At 40.8% G+C, this 25,613-nt stretch overlaps 2 protein-coding genes across 3 annotated transcripts; one reads left to right on the plus strand and one right to left on the minus strand.

The window, feature by feature from the left end:
- The first annotated feature begins 2,873 nt into the window (after positions 1-2,873).
- Positions 2,874-8,427, plus strand: LOC144710614 (homeobox-leucine zipper protein HAT4-like). 2 transcript variants are annotated; one of them, XR_013583352.1, is made up of 7 exons: positions 2,874-3,009; positions 3,631-3,912; positions 4,629-4,951; positions 5,046-5,125; positions 6,095-6,402; positions 7,846-7,932; positions 8,230-8,427. XR_013583352.1 is itself a non-coding variant. In XM_078584425.1 (6 exons), exons 2-5 carry the CDS (start codon positions 3,816-3,818, stop codon positions 6,378-6,380), a joined length of 786 nt encoding a protein of 261 aa, XP_078440551.1. In that variant the 5' UTR covers positions 2,874-3,009; positions 3,631-3,815; the 3' UTR covers positions 6,381-6,402; positions 7,846-8,017. The 2 variants fall into 2 exon arrangements, 1 of the variants encoding a protein (XP_078440551.1); XM_078584425.1 differs by lacking the exon at positions 8,230-8,427 and having other exon boundaries at positions 7,846-8,017.
- A 3,172-nt stretch (positions 8,428-11,599) lies between these two features.
- LOC144710250 (peroxisomal acyl-coenzyme A oxidase 1-like) lies at positions 11,600-25,513 on the minus strand. The gene is made up of 14 exons (XM_078583967.1): positions 25,285-25,513; positions 24,577-24,685; positions 23,766-23,827; positions 19,385-19,594; positions 18,451-18,538; positions 18,209-18,371; positions 17,802-18,000; positions 16,099-16,296; positions 14,705-14,836; positions 13,914-14,034; positions 13,702-13,812; positions 13,537-13,606; positions 12,697-12,880; positions 11,600-12,195 (listed from the first exon to the last, which is right to left on the minus strand). Exons 1-14 carry the CDS (start codon positions 25,441-25,443, stop codon positions 11,986-11,988), a joined length of 2,016 nt encoding a protein of 671 aa, XP_078440093.1. The 5' UTR covers positions 25,444-25,513; the 3' UTR covers positions 11,600-11,985.
- Positions 25,514-25,613: the final 100 nt, after the last annotated feature.

Genomic DNA, 25,613 nt, shown 5'->3' on the forward strand with positions numbered 1-25,613 from the left:
GTGAATCGAAGAGGGTGGTGTCGTTGTCGGCTGATGGTGCAACTCAGCCTCGTTGAAGACAAAAAAAGAAACTTTAGAGATGGCAGGGGAGGTAGTAGTCCCCCACGACCGAATCCTCAGTCCTTCGTGAAAGCATCATCGACGCGAGCCGACGGAAGTTCACTCCCAGGTCTTCCCTTTGTCTGCGGATAGTCAAAGTACACTAGATAGGCATTCACCCTCACCATTCCAACGGAAGTTCACACCCGGGAAGAGGAAGATGGAGGAGAGCAAGTGGGGACATTAGGGTTTAGCTGTGATGGAAACCATTCAACGAGAACAAACATAACTCTTCCTTTATTTTCTTCTCAAACAAGTCTGAGTATGGCAGTGCCTCCCCCCTTCCTTTTATAATCAAAGAGAGGGAGGATTAAAAGTGCCCTAATGGGCCTCCTTTATGGGGGGAGAAGCCTAGTGGGCTCCGACCCCTAAAGGGTCCTTCAAGGGGAAGGAATCATGCATGGCTTCCCTCCCTCCCCCCCCACCCCAAAGGTGTAAACAAAAACGAAGATTAAAAACACAAAACACAAAACTCACATGGGGGAGGGCCATACACACATAGGAGGTGGCCTCCCTATAGTCAAAGGGTGAAACAATAAAAACAAAATGACATGAATGCGATTTTCAAACCTGGTAGTGAAAACTCAGGTTCTTCACATCGGCTCGGGCTTCACGACATGGCTGACAAAGAGTCTGGGTGTGCTCGACGGAATGGTCCTCCATTAAGGCCCCTAAACAATTCTAGCCTAGGTGAGTTTCGTTCAAGGCCTTCCCTTATTTATACAAAGGGATTATTTTTCATAATCCCCCAAAACTTAAGTATATCTTCCGACGTCCAAAAGACCATTTGTGTGTGACCCTCTAGGCCAATGTATTAGTGTAGTTAACAACTCTAGAGGCCCAACAACCTTTACTGGCCTTCCAGATTTATTAGCTATATCATCATATGGATTAATTAATGCCAGATCAATCTAACCCAATCGATAGGTTGTGTATCCACCATGAGAAATGTTAAGCTACACCTTGTGCTTTAGAACATACAAAGGAGTATGTATCGACTCAATCAAGGAACTTTTTTTTCATTGGTTACCGTGCACGTATAGTCTCTCATCCACTTGACGCTCCTAGGATGACTAGGGTATGGTTAACTGTCAAACCCTAATTGGTCATCCGAGGTAGTGCTGATCCGTTCCAAAACCATTGAAGATTTCTTCTCCGATATTTCACTACCTTGGCCAAGGACTTGATCACATCATCTTCCTTGAGATGTCACCTATTATATTGAGGGTGGGCGAATCCCATCTTGACTTCTGAATAATAGTCATCATCTTTATCGACATACCTTCCATCAATATTGTCCATCATCATCATAAACCAATAGTTATCATCATCGTGTGCAACAATTCATGACCAAAAAATATTTGTCTTCTTAATCGACAATGCTGCTATCTTTTTTTTGTCAACATATTCACAGTTGTATTCATGAGACTTATTAATTAGAGTCTGGAAGTTTTCATGTGCAATAAATAAATAATATAGAACATTGTTAATCCAACTGAAAAAATTGTTTTGATTTTTCTTGTTAACAACACCAAGCATGGGCCAATGTTCTTGGCAACATTATCAATGATTCTCATCCTTGTCAGTAGTACTCATCGTCCTCTTCAAGAATAGTTGTTATCCTCGTCAAGGATGTTCCCTTTGTCATCGATGTTGTAGTGACAATCATCATCATCATTGGAGACAAATCATTGTTTATCCATGCCAATAATAATCATCATCCTCGTGAACAACAATCATTATCATCGTAGTCGATAAAAAGTCATTATTCATGACAGTTGCCGCCATTGTCCACGAGAATCATCAACTTTGTCGACATCAACATTGCTTCTGTCTAAGTTTTCATGTTTATTGTGTCAATAGTTATCAGTATAATTTTTTCGTTAATGATTGATTTTGTCCTCATCAACATAAATTACTGTTCTCGTCTATGATGCACTACACCTGGCATCAGCATCAAATACAGTCATCATCCTCGTTGACAAAGCTTTTTTTGGCGTCACCCTTCTGTAGAAACAATCTTTATCGTCAATGTCGAGTCTTCCTCAAGAATTCCAATCGATTACACTTCTGTCAATCTTTTCCACCATCATCGTAAAATTAATATTAATCATCATTTGCAACAATTGTAATCCTCCCCAATATCAACGACCTTTCCATCATTATCCATCGTCATTATAAAACAATCGTTATTACCATCGTCTGCGACAATTCAACACCGACAATATTTGTCATCCTCATCGATGATGCTAGTATCAATTTTCTTGTCCACGTGGCCACAATTGTCGTCAATCAGAAGACTTATTAATTATAGAGTTTAGAAGTTTTCAGGTTCAATGAATAAAATAAGCTATAGAACATTATTTATCCAACTGAAAACATTGTTTTAATTTTTCCGGTCAACAGCCCTTACCTTGAACACGCACCCCATCTTTAGAATGTCCATCTGGTCAGATCTGGCGTTTGACCAAGCTCGTGTACAGCGAGAAGGGGACAGCTCGACCGCGCACGTGCCGCGCACGAGACGGAGAATTTCTAATCTTTCTGGCCGGCACGTGGGGGAAATGATGAGGCGCTGATGAGACAGAGATCGCGGGTAAGGTCAGCGGAGATCACGCTGAAATGGACGGCCAGGATTTGCGGAAGAACAAAAAGGATTAAAATAGGAGGCGAGACAAAATTTAGAGGTGGCCCCCATCATTGGCATAATTTGCGCACGAGGCCCTGACACAGGTCATGATTGCCCTGGCACGAGGACTATATAAAGGCCAGGGCTGTTCTTGCTGGAGCACGTCCCTTCGCCGACCTTCTTCCCCCCATTCTCTCTCTCGCCTGTAGCTCAGATCGTGGCGGAGATCGAATTGAATCGCGGTTTGAATCTGATTGCCGGTTGTAAGCCGCGAAATCGAGGTCAGTTTGATGAATCTGTAGATCTTTCCGACGGCATTTCTCTCGTCTCGATCGCGCGATCTGGATTTTTCCTAGATCGCATTTCCGGCATTTCTTCGTTCTCGATCGAGATTTAACCGTCGCTTGCGGAATCAGTTGATCGAGGTCCAGATCGTGTTCGATTTCCACGGCATATCTTCGTTCTCGATCGTGATTTAAACGTCGCTCGCGGAATCAGTTGATCGTGTTCGACTTCCACGGCATTTCTTCGTTCTCGATCGAGATCGAACCTTCGCTTGCGGAATCAGCTGATCAAGGTCGATTTCCACGGCATTTCTTCGTACTCGATCGAGATTTAAATGTCGCTTGCGGATTCAGTTGATCGAGGTCAAGATCGAGTTCCACTTCCTCGGCATTTCTCTCTTCTCGATCGAGATCGAACCTTCGCTTGCGGAATCAGTTGATCGAGGTCGACTTCCAAGGCATTTATTTGTCTTCAATCGTGATTTAAACGTCGCTTGCGGAATCAGTTGATCGAGGTCAAGATCGAGTTCCACTTCCACGGCATTTCTCTCTTCCCGATCGAGATTGAATCGCCTCCGCGGCGTTCCTCTTTTCACCTTCTCCGGTTCATGGAATCAGGAAATCGCGGTCAAGAACGGGATTAAGATCGAGATCGCGTAGCCGGTTGCGGAGCGGGAGATCGCGGTCGAGATCAAGATCGTCTCCACACGATCAATTTCTCTTCTAGCTCGAGATCGGGGATCTGGATCGGGATTCGGAAGATCCAGGTGGTGTTCCAGGCCTGAGGAAGGCGAATACGGAAGATGACGGAGGGGGACGACCTGACTCTCAGCCTCGGCCTGGGCCGCCTGTCTCGGCAGCTCCACATCCATCGCTCCTCGGCATCCTCCTCTTCTCCCGGTACATTTTTCTTTTCTTTGATGCTGAAGATCCTACAATCCAACGATTCCGATGATGATGATGAGGATGAGGATGAGGATGAGGATGAGGATGATGATGATGATGAGGATGAGGATGAGGATGATGATGAGGATGATGATGAGGATGATGATGATGATGATGATGATGATGATGATGATGATGAGGATGATGATGATGATGATTACGATGATGATGATGATGAGGATGATGATGATTACGATGATGATGATGGTGATGATGATGATGAGGATGATGAGGATGATGATGATGATGATTACGATGATGATTACGATGATGATGATGATGATGATGATGATGATGATGATGATGATGTTGATTACGATGATGATGATGATGAAGATGGGATGATGATGATGATGATGATGATGATGATGATGATTACGATGATGATGATGATGATGATTACGATGATGATGATGATGATGATGATGAAGATGATGATGATGATGATGATTACGATGATGATGATGATGATGATGTTGATTACGATGATGATGATGATGAAGATGATGATGATGATGAAGATGATGATGATTACAATGATGATGATGATGATGATGATTACAATGATGATGATGATGATGATTACAATGATGATGATGATGATGATGATTACAATGATGATGATGAAGATGAGGATGATGATGATTACGATGATGATGATAATGATGCAGAGTCGACGGGGACGGGGAACAAGTGGATCGACATGAACCAGGCGCCAGCAGTGAGCGGGACGCGGGATGGGGAAGAGGAGGACGGAGCAGGGGGGTGCTCTCCGAACAGTGCCGGATCAAGTGTCCTCAGCGGAGGCGGTAAGAGAGCGGAGGGAGACCGACGCCCTCACAATGGCGAGGAGAGCGAGCCCGCCTGCGCCTTCGCGCGCGGCACCAGCGACGAGGAAGACGGCAGCGAGGGATCGAGGAAGAAGCTCCGCCTCTCTAAAGAACAGTCCGCAGTTCTCGAAGATAGCTTCAGGGAACATAATACCCTCAACCCAGTAAGCGAAGCACCCCCCTTTCTTTCCCTCCTCCCTCTTCTTTTTCTGACCCGCGACGTAAGCTTCATCGCTCTTCTTCTTCCTTTGTGCGCAGAAGCAAAAGCTGGCGCTGGCAAAGCAGCTGAACCTTCGCCCCCGCCAGGTGGAGGTCTGGTTCCAGAATCGGCGCGCCAGGTGAGTTTGAGTTTTACCTTCCCTCCATCTTTCGTCTCTCACTCGCCCTCTTTCTCCCCATTATCGTTAATTCTCTATCCGTCTTTCTCCATCTCATTATTTCGCTCTCTTTCTTCATCTCCCTTAGTCGCCAATTCTCAGTCCATCTCTCTCTCTCTCTCTATCACTAATCCTCTCCATTGATCTATCCCATGCCGGTCTTTCTCGTTTCTCTCTCTTACGTCTCTTTCCAGACATAGCTCTATCTAATTCTCACTCATCCTCTTTCTCCCCTGTACCGATAATTCTCTATCTCTCTCTCTCTCTCTATCGTTAATTCTCTTAACATCAATCTCTCTAATCCCAATCCTCTCTCCATCTCTCTAATGCTCTACCTGTCATTCTCCATCCCACAATATCGCTCTCTCTCTCTTCATCTCTCTCTCTCTAGCTCTAATCATCTCTTCATTGATCTATCCCTCTCTCTCACTATCGCCATGTCTGTCTTTCTCCTCTCTCTCTCTCTCTATCGATAATTCTCTTAACATCAATCTCTCTAATCCCAATCCTCTCTCCATCTCCCTAATTCTCTACCTGTCATTCTCCATCCCACAATATCGCTCTCTCTCTCTTCATCTCTCTCTCTCTAGCTCTAATCATCTCTTCATTGATCTATCCCTCTCTCTCACTATCGCCATGTCTGTCTTTCTCCTCTCTCTCTCTCTCTATCGATAATTCTCTTAACATCAATCTCTCTAATCCCAATCCTCTCTCCATCTCCCTAATTCTCTACCTGTCATTCTCCATACCACAATATCGCTCTCTCTCTCTTCATCTCTCTCTCTCTAGCTCTAATCATCTCTTCATTGATCTATCCCTCTCTCTCACTATCGCCATGTCTGTCTTTCTCCTCTCTCTCTTGAGAAAGAGAGAGAGAGAGAGAGGGTTATCCGTTGACGATGACGAGTAAGGCGGGGCTTGGTTGGGCAGGACGAAGCTGAAGCAGACCGAGGTGGACTGCGAGTTCCTGAAGCGGCGGTGCGAGAGCCTGACGGAGGAGAACCGGCGACTGCACAAGGAGGTGCAGGAGCTGCGCATGCTCAAGCTCTCCCCGCAGCTCTATGCGCAGACGCCGCCCCCCGCCACCCTCACCATGTGCCCCTCGTGCGAGCGCCTTGCCGCCTCCGCCACTGACCGCAAGCCCCACCGCCACATCCTACCTCGGCCTGCCAACGCGCCGCCCCTCCCCTGGCCGCCCGCCAAGCTCCTCCCCTGACTCCACCAAACCGTCTTCTCAGGTTTGTCTCTCCCCTTCCTCTTTCCTTCCTACGTCCCAATTTTTAGAGGTTCGTCCAAATCGTTCCGTCCAGGGTTCGTCCCATCCAAAACCATCTCGTCCGAGACATTCTGGTCCCATCTTGAGACGGTTATTTAGTCCATGGATGAGGAAGTCATCCCGTCTTGAGTATAGTTCCAGATCGTCCTGGACGTGGACGAAGGACAAGATGGGACGAATTTCATCCCGTCCTACGTGATGTTTGCTCAGGGACGAAGGACGGGACAGTTTTTCGGCCACCGACAACAAAAACATTCCCGTCCAATAATCTCGGGATGGTTTTTCGTCCTGTCCAGTCCTCCCGGGACGAATTTCGTCCTGGACGAAATAAAACCCATTTTATATTTTTAATATATCTATATAGATTTTTCTAAGTATTTTAAGGGAAATATGGAGGAGAGAGAATGCAAATGGACACATGTACAATTAATTCTGAGCGGCGTCAGTTTGCATACGCGAAAAAACACAAGGACCTAGATGCAAACAGTCATAGCAAGGCCACGTGGCGAGATCTCAACCGTCGGATGTGAATCCGGCAGTTTTTTGTCCACATCCATCGGTCTATCGTCCGAGAACTCCGGACAAACGGTTTTTTCGTCCCACGGGACAAAAACTGCCCTGTCCAGTGGTCCCCGGGACAAATTTTCATCCCGAAATTCGTTCGTGTCCTCTGCCGGGACGATTTTTTCGTCCCGGGATGAAAACATCGTCCCGTCCCCGTCGCTGATCTACAGTCCCAATTTTTTAGAGGTTCGTGCAAATCATCCCGTCCAAAACCGTCTCGTCCAAGACATTCTCGTCCCGTCTGATGTCATCAGCATTAGGCCACTCAGAATTTGACATGTGGCTACTGTATTCCGGTAGAAAATGTCCATGGCCCGGATGGAACGGTTGTTTACTCCGTGGATGAAAAAGTCATCCCGTCTTGAGACGGGCGGATGATCCTAATGCTGATGATTTTTTCGTCTTCGGATGAAATAACCCTCCCCGTCCTCGTCCATGCACTATACTCATATACTGCTGCTCTCACTCGGAACAGGACAACTGGATGGTTCCGGGCTGTTTTCATCCCGTCTCGTGTCTAAATCCATCTGGGATGGTATGAATCGTTGTAGTCCTAAAAATGTGAGAAACAGTTATAAAATGGAAATTTATAATGTTCATCATCCATCCTTCTTGACCCTGTATGGACGGGACGAATTACCGTCCCGTCTGGTTGAGTTTGGGCCGCGTCATCACTTAAATTCTTAGTGTATTAAAATCGAAATGAAATGGGTTGTTTATTTTTTTATATTGGAGAAAAAATTAGTTTTATATGCGTCATGTATATCTATTTAATTTTTTATATGCAATAAAAAATTAATTTTGTATTTGTACATTTATTTAAATGTGTTATCCGCCATAGACTGCGGATTTTGTGCGGCGCAGAGACGGACAGGGGGGAGGCAGTGCACGTCAGCCTTGACGGGCAGCCGCCTGACGTGAAACTTTGGTAAATTTCTATAAATATTTAGCATTCAATATTTCAAAGAGAAACCATTTTGTTTATTGTTTTATATTTTTCCGATGATTCTTGATGTTTTGGGTGTGTCCGATAATAATTTGTCGGTCGGGTCAAACAGAATATTCCTTAAGATTCTAGTGCATATAGATAATCGTCCAAGAATTCGGCAAGTTGCCTGGCACCACCCAATTTAGCGTTTCATATTATATGAGCATGAATAACGTTTAATATTTTTTTAATAAACTGTATTTATTGGGTCTCCAATTGTGTTATCCTTTATTACAGCTCATTCAACTTGTCAATGCTGATGAAGGGAATCCAGAATAACTCAAGGTCAGTGGTGGCGCGACAAGAAATACTTAATAAATGGCTAAATTACCTTGCGCTTAGGAAAAGTCCAGTAAATTTTTAACAATTTCACTTTCTATAAAGTATATTTTATCATTTGACTGACTAATTCAAATACTCCAATGCTCAAACAAATTCTTTTATACTGCGACGCTAAAAAGTACTATTTAACGGAATAGAATGAATAATAATAATAAACAATAAAATATGATTTTCAAAATACTCTATTAATATAAATTTCTAGTTAAAATTGAGAGTTCTATCTAGTGCTCGGAATACTAAATGTTAGTGCTCAGAAAAAATATTTCAAAAGATCTTGAAAATCTTCCTTTAACTAATTCAAATATTATTAGTACGTTCATATGAAGCACTACTTCATAAATAAGTCACTTTATAACTTGTTTTGAAAGATGAACATAACTTGTGATGTATGCCCTGGAGTAAATTTTAGTTTAAATAATCCAGGCTCAGGAGAATCCAACAAAATAGTCTCAATAATTCCAGTTTTATGAATTTTTATGATTTAGCTAAGTAATGTATTATATACAATGAAACTTTTTATCAAGAAGTAAAAAACGTGCTAAGTAGTTCAGTAAAAAGATTAAAATACAACTGTCAAGATGCTTTATTATTACTTAAACGATTAATTATATATATATTACTGAGTGCACAGAGTTCATCCAAACGTTATATTATATACATATAATAATATCAGAAAAATATATTACTTTTTTATAGAAAAAAAGGCAGAGAATCTGTACAAAGTGCACAAAGTTTTAAAAGAAACTTATGTTAAATGCATAGAATTATTTTAGAAAATAATGATATTTTTTTATTGTAAAGAAAGCAAAGAATGTATACAAAGTGCACAAAGTTTAACAAACCTTATTTATTAAATGCATAGAATAATGTTTGAAAAATATTAAATTACAATTTCAAAATATTTTATTTATAATAGTCACTACCTGACATATTATTTTTTCTGATTTTTTTATAGGAAACGAACCTTACACTATCAACTCAGACGAAAGGTTATTAAATTACAAAAAAATCCAGAAAAATAAAAAATTAAAAGATGTACAAATATATTATTTTGTCAACCAATTCAAGTATTATTTCTTTAAATAATTGTGTCACTAATGGCAAAAATATAAAATAATTATGCGTAAGATTAGGTTCTGAGGTCACATTACGAAGTAAATAAACAGGGAAGGAAGAAAATCAGAAGAATCAAAACGTTGTATGGAGATAAAAATTTGAATTTTCAGACCTTCAATACAAAAAGATCAGTTTTACTAATAGATAGGATAATATGACAAAATAAATTTAAAAGTGAGTTATTTATATGACGTGCATCAACTAGCAATTCATTACACGCGTGAGTTTTGAGAGAGAGAAAAACCTAATCTTACACGTTTTGGAATAAACTTCATAAACTAAAATAGGGATGCAAATAATACCAACTAAGTTCCATATTTTCAAATGATAAAAAAAATATATTATTGAAGCAGAGCACTTATTCTTTATCAAATCAACTTTTCTTACAGATGGTGCTAAGTGATAAATTATGACACATTCATAGGGCTTAGAAAATCTAATGTGTAGATTTATTTTCAAAATGATAATACATAAGGGTGTAACTTTTTCATTTCATATAATTTCCAAGCATAAATAATATAAATTAAAAATGCTTATATATGAGTATTTGCTTTTATATCAGTACTTTATTATTTGACGAGCTCCTTTCTCAAAGCTTTTTTTCACCAATAACGAAAATAAAAAGATGTTGTGCTTTGGAAATAACCAAGATACAAATTTTTTAAGAAGCAATTATTCAGTTCCAACAATTTTTTTTAAAACTTCCTTTGTACTAAATACTACTTCAAATACTCTTTTTGAACAAATTGTTATTTGATACAGAAAAAAATCTATTTCTAAAAGTTTAAGTGTAAAAATAGTTAATAAACCGGGGCAACAAAATAAGGCCTGGCTATTTTGAATATTTTAATTATTCATGATGAATGTTTAATATTTAATTAACTAACCAAAATACTATCTATTCAAGAAATTGTGTTACCAAGGAACATAAATTTTTTTAAAAGTTTTAAAAATGTTATTATCTGGAAACTGCTTAGGATAACACAACAAATTACCTTCATGAGTAATTTATTTATACAAATCATCAAATTCAAAGAAAATTATATAAATTATTCTGATAGTTAAAATTCAAAAATATTTTTAAAATAATCAATTTTTATGATTTTTACACGGCAGTATCTTAAAATAGGAGCATCTTAATTCGTAGGAGTATATTAAAATAATATTTTTACATTAACTGATTATTGGAGAGAAAAAACCTACAAAGAAATAAGTAAATTATCTAAATCATTGATGCGTTTAATTCATACTCTCTTTATTCAGGGATATTACTGAGAAAGTAATATTTTTTTCAAAAATATATTTAAATATTTTAGGTCTTCGTAGATCCAGTGATTGGAGAGAAGATAAGGGGAAGGGGTGCTCTTTGTTCTATGAAGAACCTCTAAAGATATCTCCAAAAAGCAATTGCTATGACGCATTCCAACAAAGAAGGCATCGGGGATCGGATCGGATCGTTCGACTCTTGATCGAAAGATTCGAACGAACAAATGCCGATTCGAACAGATCTGTTCGAATCTTTCAATCGAGCAGAGCCTTTGTTTGTGTTTGATCCAAAGTTTCGGACGAACAATTTGGTTCGTTCGTGTTTGATCGGCCATTTGTAAGAATTTTTTCGAACATGTTCGAACAACTGGCGAGCGGGCGCCAGCGACTTTCTCTCTGGCGGTCACTGGCGGCTGCTGGCGTTTGCTGGCCGCCGTTGGCGGTCATTGGCCGGCTGCCGCTGGCAGTCACTGGCGTCCACTGGCCGCCGCTGGTTAACTTAGTACTGCAGGAGCTGAACTGAACATGGAACCCGGATTCAAACATTCGATTTGATCCGATTCGAACAACATGTTTGAATTGGATCAAATTCGAACATTCGATCCGAACAGCCATCTTGTTCGAACAATCCGATCCGAACCCGATGTGCAGACTGTGTTTGGATCGGATCTGAACTGGACAGATCGGTGTTCGGATTCAATGCGAACGACCTGTCCGAATCCCCGATCTCTACTACAAAGAGACGTTTGAGTATAAATGCCTGCGAGTAAATGCCAAAATGATTTGATCCACAACAATATTGATTTATACATGTCTTTATAATGACTTTTTTGAAAAGAGCATGCCATGGGCGAATGATTTAACTTATTAAGAACTTCTATGCTTAGGAGTAAAAATAATAAATTATACAGGGTTAAAAATCCAAGTAAAGGCATTCACAACAGCGTCCAAGATATGGCGTGTAATACAGACGAAGTAAATCACCCACCACAGGGGCTGATTCGAGAACTTGTATTACTACTACAACTAATTTTTTTAAAAAGGAAACATATCTAAATGAATCCCATTACTGAGATTTATGATAGTGATATGTCGATCAGATAGCCTAACACGGTTTCATCAAGTTGTTACAATCTAATAGATGCGCGCAGGAGATATTAAAAGTAAGATTATTACTGGCGACGTACCTTTCCAGGGCTGCCCCCATAAGACATGGATAACAAAATAAGGAGATTATTAATGCAGACGTATCTTCCCAGCGCGGCGCTTCTACAACCTTGACATCCTGATGGACTGGTCGAGAACTGGGCGGAGGAACTCGTGATAACCATCCGGCAACACGGTCTCATTGAGGGGTTCCTTGAGAGCCGCAGCGTAGAGGGCCAAGTACACGTTCCCATCATATCGCCCGAGCGCCGAACCCAAATAATGGTCAGTGTAGTTAAAGGTGTCAACGAGCCCCACTGCGTTGGGACGAACCTACCAGAAAAAAAATATATAAATATATAATAATATCCTTTAATAATGCAAGTGGGAAAATAGTTATACTAATTAACAATAAAATAAGCTTGTGTGGGCCCCACGAGCTCCAAGAGAGAAGTTAACAATAATACTCTTCCCAAGGGGAAGGGAAGGCGAGAGAAATCCATGAACAACGAAAGATATACTCTTTTTTTCATTCCAATAGACTCTACTATCATAAATAGAATAATATCCTTAAATAATGTAAGTGGCAAAATAATTATACTAATTAACAATAAAAAGAGCTTGTGTGGGCCCCACGAGCTCCAAGAGAGAAGTCAGCAATAATACTCTTCCCAAGGGGAAGGGAAGGCGAGAGAAATCCAGGAACAACAAAAAATATACTCTTTTTTTCATGCCAATAGACTCTACTATCGTAAATATAATAATATCCTTTAATAATGTAAGTGGGAAAATAATTATACTAATTAACAATAAAAAGAGCTTGTGTGGGCACACCTGGCTATAGAGGGTTCTGAGTTGCTCGTTTGCCAGGGCGGCTTGCTCGGCGGTGATACAGTCAGTAGAGAGGAAGTCGCCCTTGTGCTTGTGAAGAAGATGAAGGGCATATATGCTACATAGAATCTGGAGCTGCTCTTTTACCCCTTCTCCAGGAATTTCCTGCTGAAGCTTCTCCAAGAATCTGCATAAATAATTTTAAATCAGTAAATATTTCTTCGGGCACGAACTTTTTCAGTACTTTTCCCCAGAAATTGGTTTTTTCTGGGCACTTGTTTGGGGGGATAATTCCTTTTTTCCTACATTCCTACTCTTTTTTTTCCTTGCCCAGGACTGGGGTTCGTCATCGTCCTTGTCATGGGTAAGCCGCTACGATGACGATGAATCTTTATTGTTGCCATCATTACAACAGGTGACAATGAAGATACATAATTGTCATCGTCATCCTAGTCAAAGATACATAACTGCCCTTGTCATAGTTGTCACCATCTCCCTTTGTAAAAGATATTGGACCATAACTGAACAGGCCCATATCCAAATCATATTTTTTCTTCTATTGTTATTTCTTTTCCAGTCTGAACCAAAGACATAGACTTGAATGGGCCCAGCCTGCCGTAACTGGTATATATCAGTCAATATGTAATACACTGAGGCTTTCCTTCTAAACCCTACACGTGTCTGACAGGGCCTCACATATATAAATTGTATAATTTATTTATTTTCCTCTACATGAGAGACTCTTCCTCTCGAGTCTCTCTCTACATCCAGGTCGATGATGATGATGATGATGATGATAAGTTGTGATCACACCTAACTTGGGAGGTTTGTTTGAGTACTCACTTGGAGACCACAATCAATTGGCAATGAGCGATGGCTGCTTCCACCAGATTTGCAGAGGTTTCAAGAAATCCTAGAAGAAGAACGCAAGTTTTATCAGCTAAACCGACTTATTTATAATAAACTCAAAATCTAAAAAAATCCAGCTTTTTAAAATAAGTTTGTGACCTGTTTCTGGGGTCGGAAATTTGGTGATCTCTTGAGCACAGGCGACAGCCATCCTTAAAGCCCTAGCCTCAAATGCTTCCAGAACAACCGAAGGTTTTAACCAGTCCTGGGCTGAAGGAGAACAAGGGCTTAAACGCCTGATTTATTTAACGCATAAAACATGCTAAGATTGAAAATTCGAGAAAGGACATGAAACTTTGGGAGGAAGTAACCTGAATTAGCGGTAGATTTGCATTGGAGTAGGTGTTCTGCATTCCCCATATATGCTGTTGTGCCTCCTGGTTTCTTCCCAGAAGCAAGCCTAGAAACAGTCTTTACGAGAAACCTTGCAACCTAAATAAAATTTCAAGAGGGGCCGAGTGAGGGGGAAAATGTTAATGATCACAGCAGTCCCAAGAACAAAGGAAGAAATGGTTCGTTTCATATTCCTCCTGGTCAAGCTTGTTAATTGATTGCAAATTCTACCATCTCACTCATAAAGAACATAAAAAGTAACAAGTCAACTAGATACCTATCATAATGAAGTCTTTCACCTCTGAGTAGAGCCAGGGTTTGAATGAACACGATCTCTAAAAACTAATCGAATACTCTATTTTAGAAAGGAAAAAAAAAAGGCCATCCCGATCCGACCTCTCACTTGGTTCAAAACACTTCCGTAAAAAAGGATTGGCAAAGCATAAGATGACAAGCGGATGCAGGAAAAATAAAAGAACCCACGTACTCTTTGAAGACTTAATTTTTATCCTGAATATTATATAATTACTATGGAGAACGAAACCATGGATAGATCAAAGTGGAGTTGGTAGAATAAAAGATCCAAAACTGAGTGAAAATCTTGATTAATGGAATACGATCATAAGATCTTATGGAATGTTAAAAGATGACCAAGAAAAAGGAACATGGAGACAGGATCATGACAAAAGCCAAAAATAATGATATCAAAAGAGGGTAAATTTGGAAGAGAAAGAAGTTAAAAAGAAAGAACGCGCATGCAGAAACTAACCTGCAAAAGCAACACCACATTATCCCCTTCATAGGTGCAGGCTGGAACAAAGACCGCAAACAACTCTGGAAGTCCACTGCTGCACAAATATCCATGACCACCACAGAGTTTGCGGCATTCCTCAATTCCATCCTGCAATGGAACACCACAGTAGGTATCTTATGAAAAATCAAAATCTGATATGTTACTTGGTCATATTTTATAGACCACAAGTTCATAATGGAAACTGCCAACTTTGTTTGCTTATCCTTGCACGATCTGCTTCACTCTCATGCTCTACAGAAACCCTAGGTTGCTCAGTAAGATAAAATATCTCAGTATTCGTACAAGTTGGGCTTTCCTCAAGAAGCCTATCAGACCATCATTCAAACCTCAATGATCTTTATCATGCAGGCCTCATAAGGATATGTTTATAATATAAGGAGATTTAAGGTAATGGACTGCTACGTTCTTTTCTAAAACGTATTGTTGTCGTGCCAATAAGAGGGTTCGATAAGGGAACACGTGCGGGATCTCACACATGGGAGCCCAGCAACCAAGGTCCAATAAATATCCAGCGGCGGGAGGAAGGCAAAAAGATTTATTTTTTCAAGAATTAGTTAGTGGACGGCAGGTGCAGCTGAAGGCTGGGAGGGGGAGAGGCCTGCGACCAGAGAAGAGAGAAGGATCATCTGATCCGTCTCATTGCTTTCCTTTCCAACCTCTCTTCTTTTCCCCAGACTCTTGCTCCGACATTGAAGTTTCTATTGATTCTTCTACTCCGACATTGGTCCTACATTCATAGGTTTCAGGTATGAATGAAATTAATAGGGAAAGATACCTGACGGTATCATGGACAAAGACTGGCAAGCAAATATTTGAAGGGCTGACAATAACTGGGGTGAGAATATCCCACTACGAGTCAATATCGGGCTTTCCCAAAGCAACCTATTAATAGATTATAAACCATTCATAAGAGCCCTATGGGTTCTTATAATGTGGACCTCGAAGGGATATGTTTGCAATATGAGGAGAGATATGATCAAACAGGCGAGGATTAATTAAGATGAAGGGTCTATAAATCTCTTGAAGATGTTTCTCACGATCTTCAAGATTTTTTCATCCGTGACACCCATCGCCTATGACACACAAACCTAAGGAGCATTCTCCTATTCGGCAAGAGAATGATGTCTACACCAATAATCGATATGAAAACATTTACTGGAGAAAAATTAAGATGGAAGTTCTCAGCTAACTGAATAAGGTCACCGATGCAAAAGATCACATGAAATACTTCCGCTTTAAAGAAATAACTTAAAACTGCACCAGTTTCATAAAAAAATGTTTGCGACATAGCTCAGTCATAAAAAACTGGTCCTCATTTCTTTGGAAGGAGCTCCGAATGATTGACTTACAGCTGCGACAGAAGTTGTTAAAGACTTCAAACCAGCAGTGCATGCATGAGCTTCAGCCAATGTTGAAAAATCTTTTGCTTCCAGACGATCTGAAACGTCTGTATATAGCCATTTTAGCCACTGACCAACGAATCTGAAGGCATAGGCCGAAGCCAGAAGTGGAAACAGCCGGTTTTGCTGAGTTTTGTAGTCAATAACCTACATCAAAATGAGCCATCATTCAAACATAGTCTCGCGTGAGCTCCACAACTGAGAACCCAGGAAAGCATAGGAATCAAAGAATCACAAAATAACAATAAAAATGGTATCCATACACTTCAAGACACAAGTTAGGCTTACCACAGCATATGAATTGAGGAGAATTACCAAAAAAGCCAGAGGATAGGCTTGAGAAAGACAGAAATATTAAAACCACGTAAAACTCCAGGCTAGCATTCACTCATCAATATGGATCGCCAATTTTCGGCTAGGAAGATATTAAAGGCCGGTGTAAAATAGAGATTATCAAGGAAACAATAATAGGGAAAAATTATGTAAACCCAGACGTCGTCAAAAATAACATTATAGCATGCTCCGGGGAATATTCGCATGAAATATTCTTCAAAGGTGACATCTTATGCAATATAATACTTCTTCACGAGACAATCATAACACCGATAACCCTTTTAAGAATAGAGTACCCCAGAAAAATGCGTTTTGGTGCTCAGGGTGCCAATTTTCCATCTCCTCAACTGGGCTCTGGCCCCACAAGACACTGGTCAGCCAGTGATTATTAAATGGACATTAGTAAGTACAGCGTCTCCACACAGATAACTAGATACGTTGCTATTCAAATAGCAATGCTCTTGCTACTTTGAGAAGATGTCTGTTTCTCCTTTCTGCAACCATGTTTTGCTGGGTTATGTTTTGATACCCTCGCTTTGTTCCTAGAGGATATCTCGAAATAGAACCCCCCAAAAATCTTCCACCACACCAATGTAATTCGTGTGACACCTCGCAAAAATAACCAGAGAGTAGCTAGGGTTAAGGTTCGGGGAAGAGGAACATGGGAAAAGAAAGGGAAGAGGGATAGGGGTGGAAGAGCAGCTCAGCTCGAGCTCTCCTCCTCTGGTCGCGGCCTGCTCTGCTACCAGCCTCAGTTGCAGCCGCGACTGCTTTGTCAACCAAAATGCTTCCTGTGTCCTTCTTGTCTCCCGCTTCATTTATAGGCCTTTCGCACATACGGGCTTCTTTCTCACATACGACCCTTTAGGCCTTCAGCTTCCGCTTTCTCCTTTGATATTTGTTGGCGAAGGAGGTTTCATGGATATCAGCCATATCATTGAAGTAAATTTTAATGTCAAGGATGATGTAATCATTGGCCCTAACTGGAAAAATATGCTTTAACTCTACATTAAATAGTTGCAGAACCATTTTACAGAAATTCATGATAACCTGAGTGGAGTCTAATTTTTTGTATAGTTTAATTATCGAAGTTATCGGAGTGCAAGCATGTGTGAAAGTAATAAACCATCGTTTACCACCCACACACACACTGGAAATAAAAAGATAGCCAGCAGTTCAATTAGTGAGTAGAATAGTCTACAATTGCATTTAACTTTACAGTGGATGGACAATAGGTACCAACTCTGGTAAAAATTCTTGAATATCAACACATGTATTCATGCATAACCCAGTTTTACGAATGTCTGAATGTAAATTACCTGGGTCTCGAGTCCGCCATCCTGAGACCCAAATTGTCTTCTGACAGCGCTGTACCTCACCGCAATACAAACTGCGCGCGACAAAGCCCATGAGGAATCTGAAACAATAGATTGACGAACAGATACCATAATCCCATAGATTATTTGTCGAGGAACATCAGATAAACGAACATCTCCCTCTCTTGTCACTTCACAGAACCTGACAAAGTTGTAAGACATAAATCACATGATGAAATCATTAAAACTGGAATAAATCTAGATTTTAGGCTTAAGGTTTTATATGGTTTTATGGTTAAACGTTTTGATATTATGACTAAGGGTTACTGTTTAAGGTTCAATGTTTAAGGTTTAGGGTACAGGGTTAGGATAAGGTTACGATAACAGAAAACAAGTCTGGTCAAACGAACCTCATCAACATGTGATTTCTAGGTATGCGAACTTGGTTAAAACCGAGAAATCCGTTATCCATGGAGTTGTAAGCACCATTGCCGAACTTTGTCCCGATGTCACCAATTGTAATACCGGGTAGAGGTGAATGGTCATCCAAACTTCGTAACTGAACAATGAAACCTAAATTTGGAATAAGGTAAGATTTCATAAGGAGATACTCTGATTTTTTTTCTACACAATTAGATATGAAAACTTATACCGTAAACTCCATGATCCTGACCACCACAGATCAGTTTAGCAAATATAACAGCATGCGTAGAAACTTTCCCCAGACCTCCAGGCCACCACTGTTCACAATAATACAGAAAATCAGATAGTTTTCCAAAAAATTTCAACAATTCAAGCGCAAAGAGATACTTGATTCTGCAGAAATGTAGTATTCACTTTCCGTATATCATTGATAAGAGGCAAGGCCTTCTAGGCCTTCCTTGACTACTTATCATGACTTGCAGCAGTTAGAGGACTCCAGGAAATGAAGCATTGTTTTAGACATTCCCTGATCAGTTACTTGTTAGAGAAGCTTCCCTATTAAAAACTGAAAACTGATAGATGGCAACAAAAATAAAAGAAAAATAAAAATATTCACTCCACTGACAAGTACAAGAAAAATATTTTGAGTACAAAGGCTCATCAAACATGTAAGGACAGAAACTTGGCGCACCAGTCAATGATAAATGAAAGAAAGAATGCAAAAGCTCCGCAATATAGCGACTATTGTGACGAGGAAAATCATTAGAAATGTTTCAGAGAAACACAGGAAGGAGACAGAGAAATAACATATGCAGTCATCAAATAAAAAGAACCTAGAGAATGTAAATAAGACAAAATCAATCACAAAATTACTGTTGAATAGATGACATTCCACCTCAAAAAGAACCCATTTCCTATGCTTTGCCAAAATAGGGCGAGAGGGTGGAACTTCCTTTTCTGGTTTTGTAAATTCGAAATGAAAAGAAAAAAGGCTGTCTTCCTAGGGTATGTTTCGTTGAAATGAAATAATCATACAAAGTGCTAAGCTAATAAAGCAGGATCAACTATGTAACAAAAAAAATTAATGGGTTAATTTTTTTTTCATGACAAAGTTAACAACACGACATCAAAAGATGGAGCACAATCGGCCAAAAGAAACTTACTTTGTAGGATGTAAGTGATGGACTATGGATAATAAATTCATCTGTTTTGGGGTCAAAAGTTGCTGTAGTTTCAAGCCCCTGAACATTTGATCCATGTCCAAGTTCAGTTTGTGCATAGCAGCCAATTATTTTCATGTTGGTGGCCAGTGGTAACCACTTTTTTAATTGTTCCTCAGTCCCCTGCCCTTTTATTGCCGGTACAAACATTCCCTGAACAGTCATTTAAAGAAAAAATAATGATTTTTTTCATGGAAAAAAATAAAAGAGAACTTGCGGAATTAACTCTGAGTCGATTAAACACCCAATAAATAAAGGATAGGGGGGACGAGCAGACAGAGAGACAAAGAAAATTATCATTAAGAGGATAAGTGAACCTGCCAAATGATTCAGACATTGAAGAAAGACAAGGCACAACAGAAAATATTAGGTTCTTGAACATCAGAGTTAACTGGAAACAATCTTTCTCCTATAAAGGCTTATGATATGAACCTTCCTAAAGTTTACAAGAGACGAAATAAATCACTATTGACTGTCACAGGTGACAGTTATGACAGTTATTCACAGAATTCGTTGGAATCTTATTGGGCAGCAAATCAGATCAACAATACAACTGAATTACCTGAAGAAGCACATCCCACTGAAGCATCCTTTCATGAAGAATCCAAGGGTGGCATCCAGCAGACACCACCCTCGGATATGTTCGAAAAGGATATTGAAGAATAACTCCCTAAATTGTGTAATATAAATATGTGTATGATATGTATGTAGGAGGCAGGAAAAAAGACTCTCCAGAGTTAGTGAGAGAATTTCCTAAGGCTCTTAAGAGATCCTTAAGAGATTGGGAGGCGAAGTCATCGTCTTGTAAAATCGCTCCTGTAACAAGGTTGTGCATTTGTACTTGTGACTGTGTTAAATATATTGTTATTGTTCGTGTTCTAGTCTTAATTGTGCCATTCTGAGAGGACTGTATCAGCTTAACCCTCATCAGAATATAAGAACACTTTAAGTCCTTCCATGCCCACAGAAGTACACAATCAATTGAGCAGAGCTGCTAAATCAAGGCACTAGTAACTTGACACAGCTAAGAAACAAAAAAGTCTAGTTACATATAAATCTGTGCAAACAATTTTCCATTTTATATTATTTTGAAAAAAGAGGGGAAGGTCAAACAAGATCGGTGATCTTACCCATATGATTAATACGAAGAAATTATTTTTTTTAAGAAAATAGTTAGAAATTATAAGTACACACTTAAACCAAAAGGTTCCCACACCTTTCGCTCACCTCCCCTAAACCAAACTGAGACTAAATTCTTCACATTGTGCGCTGCGTTGACCAGTGATGCCTCCCTCCCTTTTAAAACAACATTGTTGCAATGCAGCCATATTGCTTTTCCTCTCCGTCCCTCAGTGTGGAAGACAATTCAAGACCGTGATATCTCTCATAGGTATCCAACCCTGGATAACACATATTTCAAGCGGTGTAGGGTCACTCTGTGATAAGTTCTTGAAATGATAAGTCAGTGCTCTAACCACTGCTCGGGTTCCCAAATAATTCTGACTTCCCTCCTATAGCACTAGTATCCAGATTGTTCTCATCCCACAGTTTTCCCCAAAATGAAAGAACCTCCGGTTAGCATCACCCTCCTTCCGAAACAACTTCCCCGATCTCTGCTGCCAATCCATCTCCACCTTATTATCTTCCTCTGCTATTGTCTTCCTGTATTCAGGTTGCTCCTTTTCCGCTTCTTGTGATAGGATTCTGATATCCTCTAGGTCATCTAGGACACTGATATGGGCTAAGGCATCAGACCTCCTTTTATACCACACCACCCTGATTTGGTTTCTGAACTCCTTGAGGTGGCATCATGATACAATGTATTGTAATTGGTAGAAATTCAAGAATTGAAATATGTCACTTACAATTGGGATTCGCTTTACTCAATCTTTCAAGCAGAATGTTTCCCTCGTCTTTGTCTCCAGCCTTCAAGGTGGCCAAGAACCTGGTCAGATGCCAAGACCAAATGCAGCTCCGCCCTCCAAGCACTCTTGCGCTCCAAGAAAGTCTGATGCCAAAGATGCCCCCTCCCTATCCTAATGTATAGTGCGCTGCTCTTCTGGCCTGCACCTAGCTCTACTATTTGCCTTGTCCTGCCCAGCCCCACAAAGCGTAGGCTTGCTCCTTTCCTTGCGACCAACCACATCTTTGCAACTGTTTCATCCCTGCACAAACCACCTTTTCTTTTTGAATCCGATGATGTAGCCCAGAAGCCCATTTTCTGAGGCCCATTAACAAGTTGTGGCCCAAGATAGAGATTCTTCTAGAACTGACAGGATCTGCAGAAATATCTCTAGAGCCCATCAAAATCGTCTGACAGGATTTTCTCTGACAAGATCTTCTGACAGGATTATCTCTGACAGGATTTCCTCTGACAAGATCTTCTGACGGGAGTATCTATGACAAGATCTTCTGACTGAATCCTCTGCCAGATTCTTCTTCTGCCAGAATCTCTGCTCTAACTTGTCAGATCTGCAAATCTTCTGTTTTGTCCCATCAGGATCTTCTTGAGCCACACAAATATCTCCTGACAGCTTCTACAGGCCCCAGAATCTGCAGGATATCTCTGCTCAGGCCTGACAAGCTGCTTATCCTCTGTTTTAGCTTGTCAGATTTGTTTTTCTTAATGTCTTGACTTGTCTTGTCATGGGTACAGTCATTATGGACGACCCTGCACTCCTTGTGGCCTATATAAGGCCCCCATGTACCCCTGACTAAGGGATGATTGAAATCTATTGTCTTGTTGAAACTGTTGTTTCTCCCCTCTGAGTGTTCTCTTTGTTAGAGAGTGCTTGTGTGCTTGTGGATTCAAGTACAACCCCTTGTGGACTCAAGGGTTGGAGAAGCTAGTTCTGTGGATTCAGGACTTAGCTACTTCAAGTAGAGCTCAAGTCATGTTCCTACATCGTTCCCGTGCTAAGGCTGCGTTATCCGATGACTTCGTCAAAGATGTCCCTCTTCATGAATGGTGCAATCTTCTAAGTGGCCTAGCTTCGCTCCCCCCTCCAGTCTAACTCCCTTGTATTCTGTCGCCCCCATGATACGTTTGCCGTCCAGGCCTTCCGCCTCCTCTCAGGCCCTTGCGCCCTTCACTGTCTCTGACTGAGTATGTGGCACAGTATCCTCCAGTGGTGATTATCATCATCTGTGGTGTTTGGGTTGTGGCTGATCCCTGAGAAGCTAGAGCCTCATTGATGTCCTCTCCATTGGCGTATGTTTCCCTCAAGAGATCCTCCACCCAGCGCCTCCACCCTTAGAGAAGGCACCAGCGGTTGCAGGATGCTGGCTGGACCCAGCGATACTGCAGCGCTCCCATTCTGCAACCCCGATGATACAACCTCCTTCTCGTGGCGTCTCTTTGTTTCCCCCCTTGTGTCTCAGGTGGTGGCAGCGAATGGAGATTGACATTCTGCCACCTTACCCTGAAGGTACCTTCTTGCTGTTGCAGTGTGACCTATGGTGGTGGTGGGAGGCCCCTGGCCACTCGTCTGCAGTACCATGGCATTCAGACCCCAGGAGTTTGGTACAGTAATTCCTAGAAAATATATCAATCAAAAAACAGAACTCATCTCTATCAGCTTGGCGGAGATTCAACACCAAGCTGGATCAAGCTGTATAGCGATCCAGACGATTTCGACTCTGATGAAGATCACAGATCTGGAGCTCAGTCACCCTTCTCGTAGCCTGGTCGAATGCAACCCTGAGCCTAGAGGGAGAGACTTCCAGCAGATTCTTGATCCCCCTTTTTCAAAAGGCCCCCCCATCTCCTTAAATCCTTCTCTTTCCCGCCCTTACTCTCTAATAGGCTATTATTTCCTTCCTCCACTTGATGGGCCTGATTTAGCCCTTTTATTACTAGATCGTCATGTGCCAATCCACATGACACTCTTCTATACTCTTTTATGAAGTAGATTTTGGGTCAGCCCTTGGTTGACTCCCACTGTGCCCCGTGTTGACAATCGCCTCCCTAGTCTCTCATCTCACTGTTCTTTCCTTGGCCTTCTCTTGTCTGACATGTATAGGACCTTATCAGAGTTTAATCCTGTTGATATTATAAGATGTACTCGTCCAAAAGACCTAATTATGGCCGCTACTACCCCAAAGGCTTTCACAATGACCTTTTATGATTCACCCTACTCTGTCCCATCAATGGAGAGAACCAGATGCCATGTAATTATGACCATTTTGAGTAAAACGAAAGCTTAACAGTGACCATTTTGGATTGGGCAACGGAATGTTGAAATTACCACGATATCATAAAAATGGCAAAAGACGGTGAAATTACTGAATGATAAACATCAATTATTCAATTAATCTCACATACCCAGTGCAAGTCCAAGTAACCAGGTTCATCCATAAAGAATCTCAATTGTGATGCTTCCTCCTCTGTTTCAATGAGATTATTTTAGTCAGGCAACCAACCACGAGATAAAAAATATTTTAAAAAGAAATAAGCGCCAAAAAGAATAGAGAGGTTTCTTTGATCCGAGCTATTCTACTTACGCTACTTGACTTGGATTTGACATCAAACCGGCTGCCTTATTATCGTCTGATAGTAAATCCCAAAAATTAGACCATCTATTTCTAGAACCAATATTTTGAAGCACAGCCAATAAGATGATCACACCAATTTAAGTTTTCACAAAGCAATTGCTAAGTCGGGAAAAACTTGTAAGTACCAACCTTAAGTCTTCATAACACAGACAAAATACATCTCTTGGATAATTCAATATACTGACACGCGGGTGGGTTATCAAAGTTGGAGACTCTCAGACACAGACATGAGAAAAAGATTGTTTGAAAATTTTAGATGCATCGAATCATATTTCATCAAATTATGAAGCATCAAATTCAATTAACGCTAAATATTTCTTATCACACAAGGCAAACCGCAAAAATTCTAATACGTAATCCAAAATAGAGAATTACTTATTTTTAGGGTACAGAAGACAACTCGAAATTTGTATATTAAGTCGTAATTGAATTAATCATTAAAATAAAGGTTTGCCATTATTTAATCAAAACGTGAGTAAATAATAGAGTACTTTTGAGATTTTTTTAAATAGCTAGATAAAATGATAAAAATTCCATTTATTTATTTCAAGTTACTAGGATGAGGGATTGTTTTCTTATACCTGTTAAACGAAGTTCGCTGGCGCGCCTGATCGCATGACCCATTTTCCTGAGTGTGTTTCTAAACAATTCCTTCCGTCCGAGAGATGTTCTATTATCTTTACGAAATTCCTGAATCAAATTCGACGGATAACTAAGGGGAAAAAACGAATTACAAATTAAAAAATGAAGAAGCAAACTAAGGATCCATGGCTGAAGAAAGACAAAGCAGACAAAAAATGTTTTTCTTTCGCCACCAGCACATTCCCACCAAGATAAGTTATGAGAGGGCTGAAATCATCGGATTTTTCCGAGCCTGGAAGACCAAGAAATGCAGCGATCCGGTAGGAGCTAAGAAAATCGATAGACAGCGGGTGCGCCTTATTCCAATTCAGGAAGGAAGGCAGGAAAGCAGAGATTTCTGCCGTAGCTTACGAGTTCAATACACAATGCAATTTCTAGGTGGGAATCCATGGCTGCAATTGGTGCGCCGAACGTAGATCAGGGATTTTTGGGCCGAGAAGGAAATACCGATGCCAGAAACGATTTCTTCGAGCGGTTCAAACAAAATCGACGTCCGATTCTCCGCGTCCAAGTTATAGAAGAGAGAAAACAGCCGGAAACGCGAGGATTTTCCGCCGGAACAGAGAAAAACTACATCCAGAGCTCGGATCTCAATTTCTAAAACTGAAGAAGCAGCAAAACCTCATGGAATTGAGGGAGGAACCTACGGGATCGGTGGCGACGATCCGAGCCATGCGATCTGCAACGTCGAGCGCGTGCTTGGATCCCGCCCAGACGATCTTCATCGCCTCGACATCGAACTGAGTCTTCCGCCTCTCGGCGGCGAGGTTGTCAACTCTGGCCATCTCGATCTCCGTTCTCGCCATTCCCCCCTCCCCGAGCGCAAGAATTATCCACCAAAGATGAGATGAAATTGGCCGCGATCAATCTCTCTGATTCTCAGCTGGGCCCTATTTATAGACTTCATGGCCTGCCCCTTTCTCTGTCTGCCACGTGGACATATCTCGCCTAATAAACTCGCCTCCGCCGTTTCAGC

This window comes from Wolffia australiana, chromosome 12, assembly GCF_029677425.1.
Source record: "Wolffia australiana isolate 7733 chromosome 12, ASM2967742v1".
Lineage (NCBI taxonomy): Eukaryota > Viridiplantae > Streptophyta > Magnoliopsida > Alismatales > Araceae > Wolffia > Wolffia australiana.

Excerpts from the sequence above, each read along its gene's own strand:
- LOC144710614 (XM_078584425.1), top strand. The coding sequence starts at position 3,816 with ATGACGGAGGGGGACGACCTGACTCTCAGCCTCGGCCTGGGCCGCCTG. Across the intron at positions 3,913-4,628 it reads GGCATCCTCCTCTTCTCCCG|AGTCGACGGGGACGGGGAAC; the intron begins GTACATTTTTCT and ends ATAATGATGCAG. Across the intron at positions 4,952-5,045 it reads AACATAATACCCTCAACCCA|AAGCAAAAGCTGGCGCTGGC; the intron begins GTAAGCGAAGCA and ends CTTTGTGCGCAG.
- LOC144710250 (XM_078583967.1), bottom strand. The coding sequence starts at position 25,443 with ATGGCGAGAACGGAGATCGAGATGGCCAGAGTTGACAACCTCGCCGCC. Across the intron at positions 23,828-24,576 it reads CAGCGAACTTCGTTTAACAG|AGGAGGAAGCATCACAATTG; the intron begins GTATAAGAAAAC and ends TCATTGAAACAG. Across the intron at positions 19,595-23,765 it reads GTTACTTGGACTTGCACTGG|GGAATGTTTGTACCGGCAAT; the intron begins GTATGTGAGATT and ends ATGACTGTTCAG.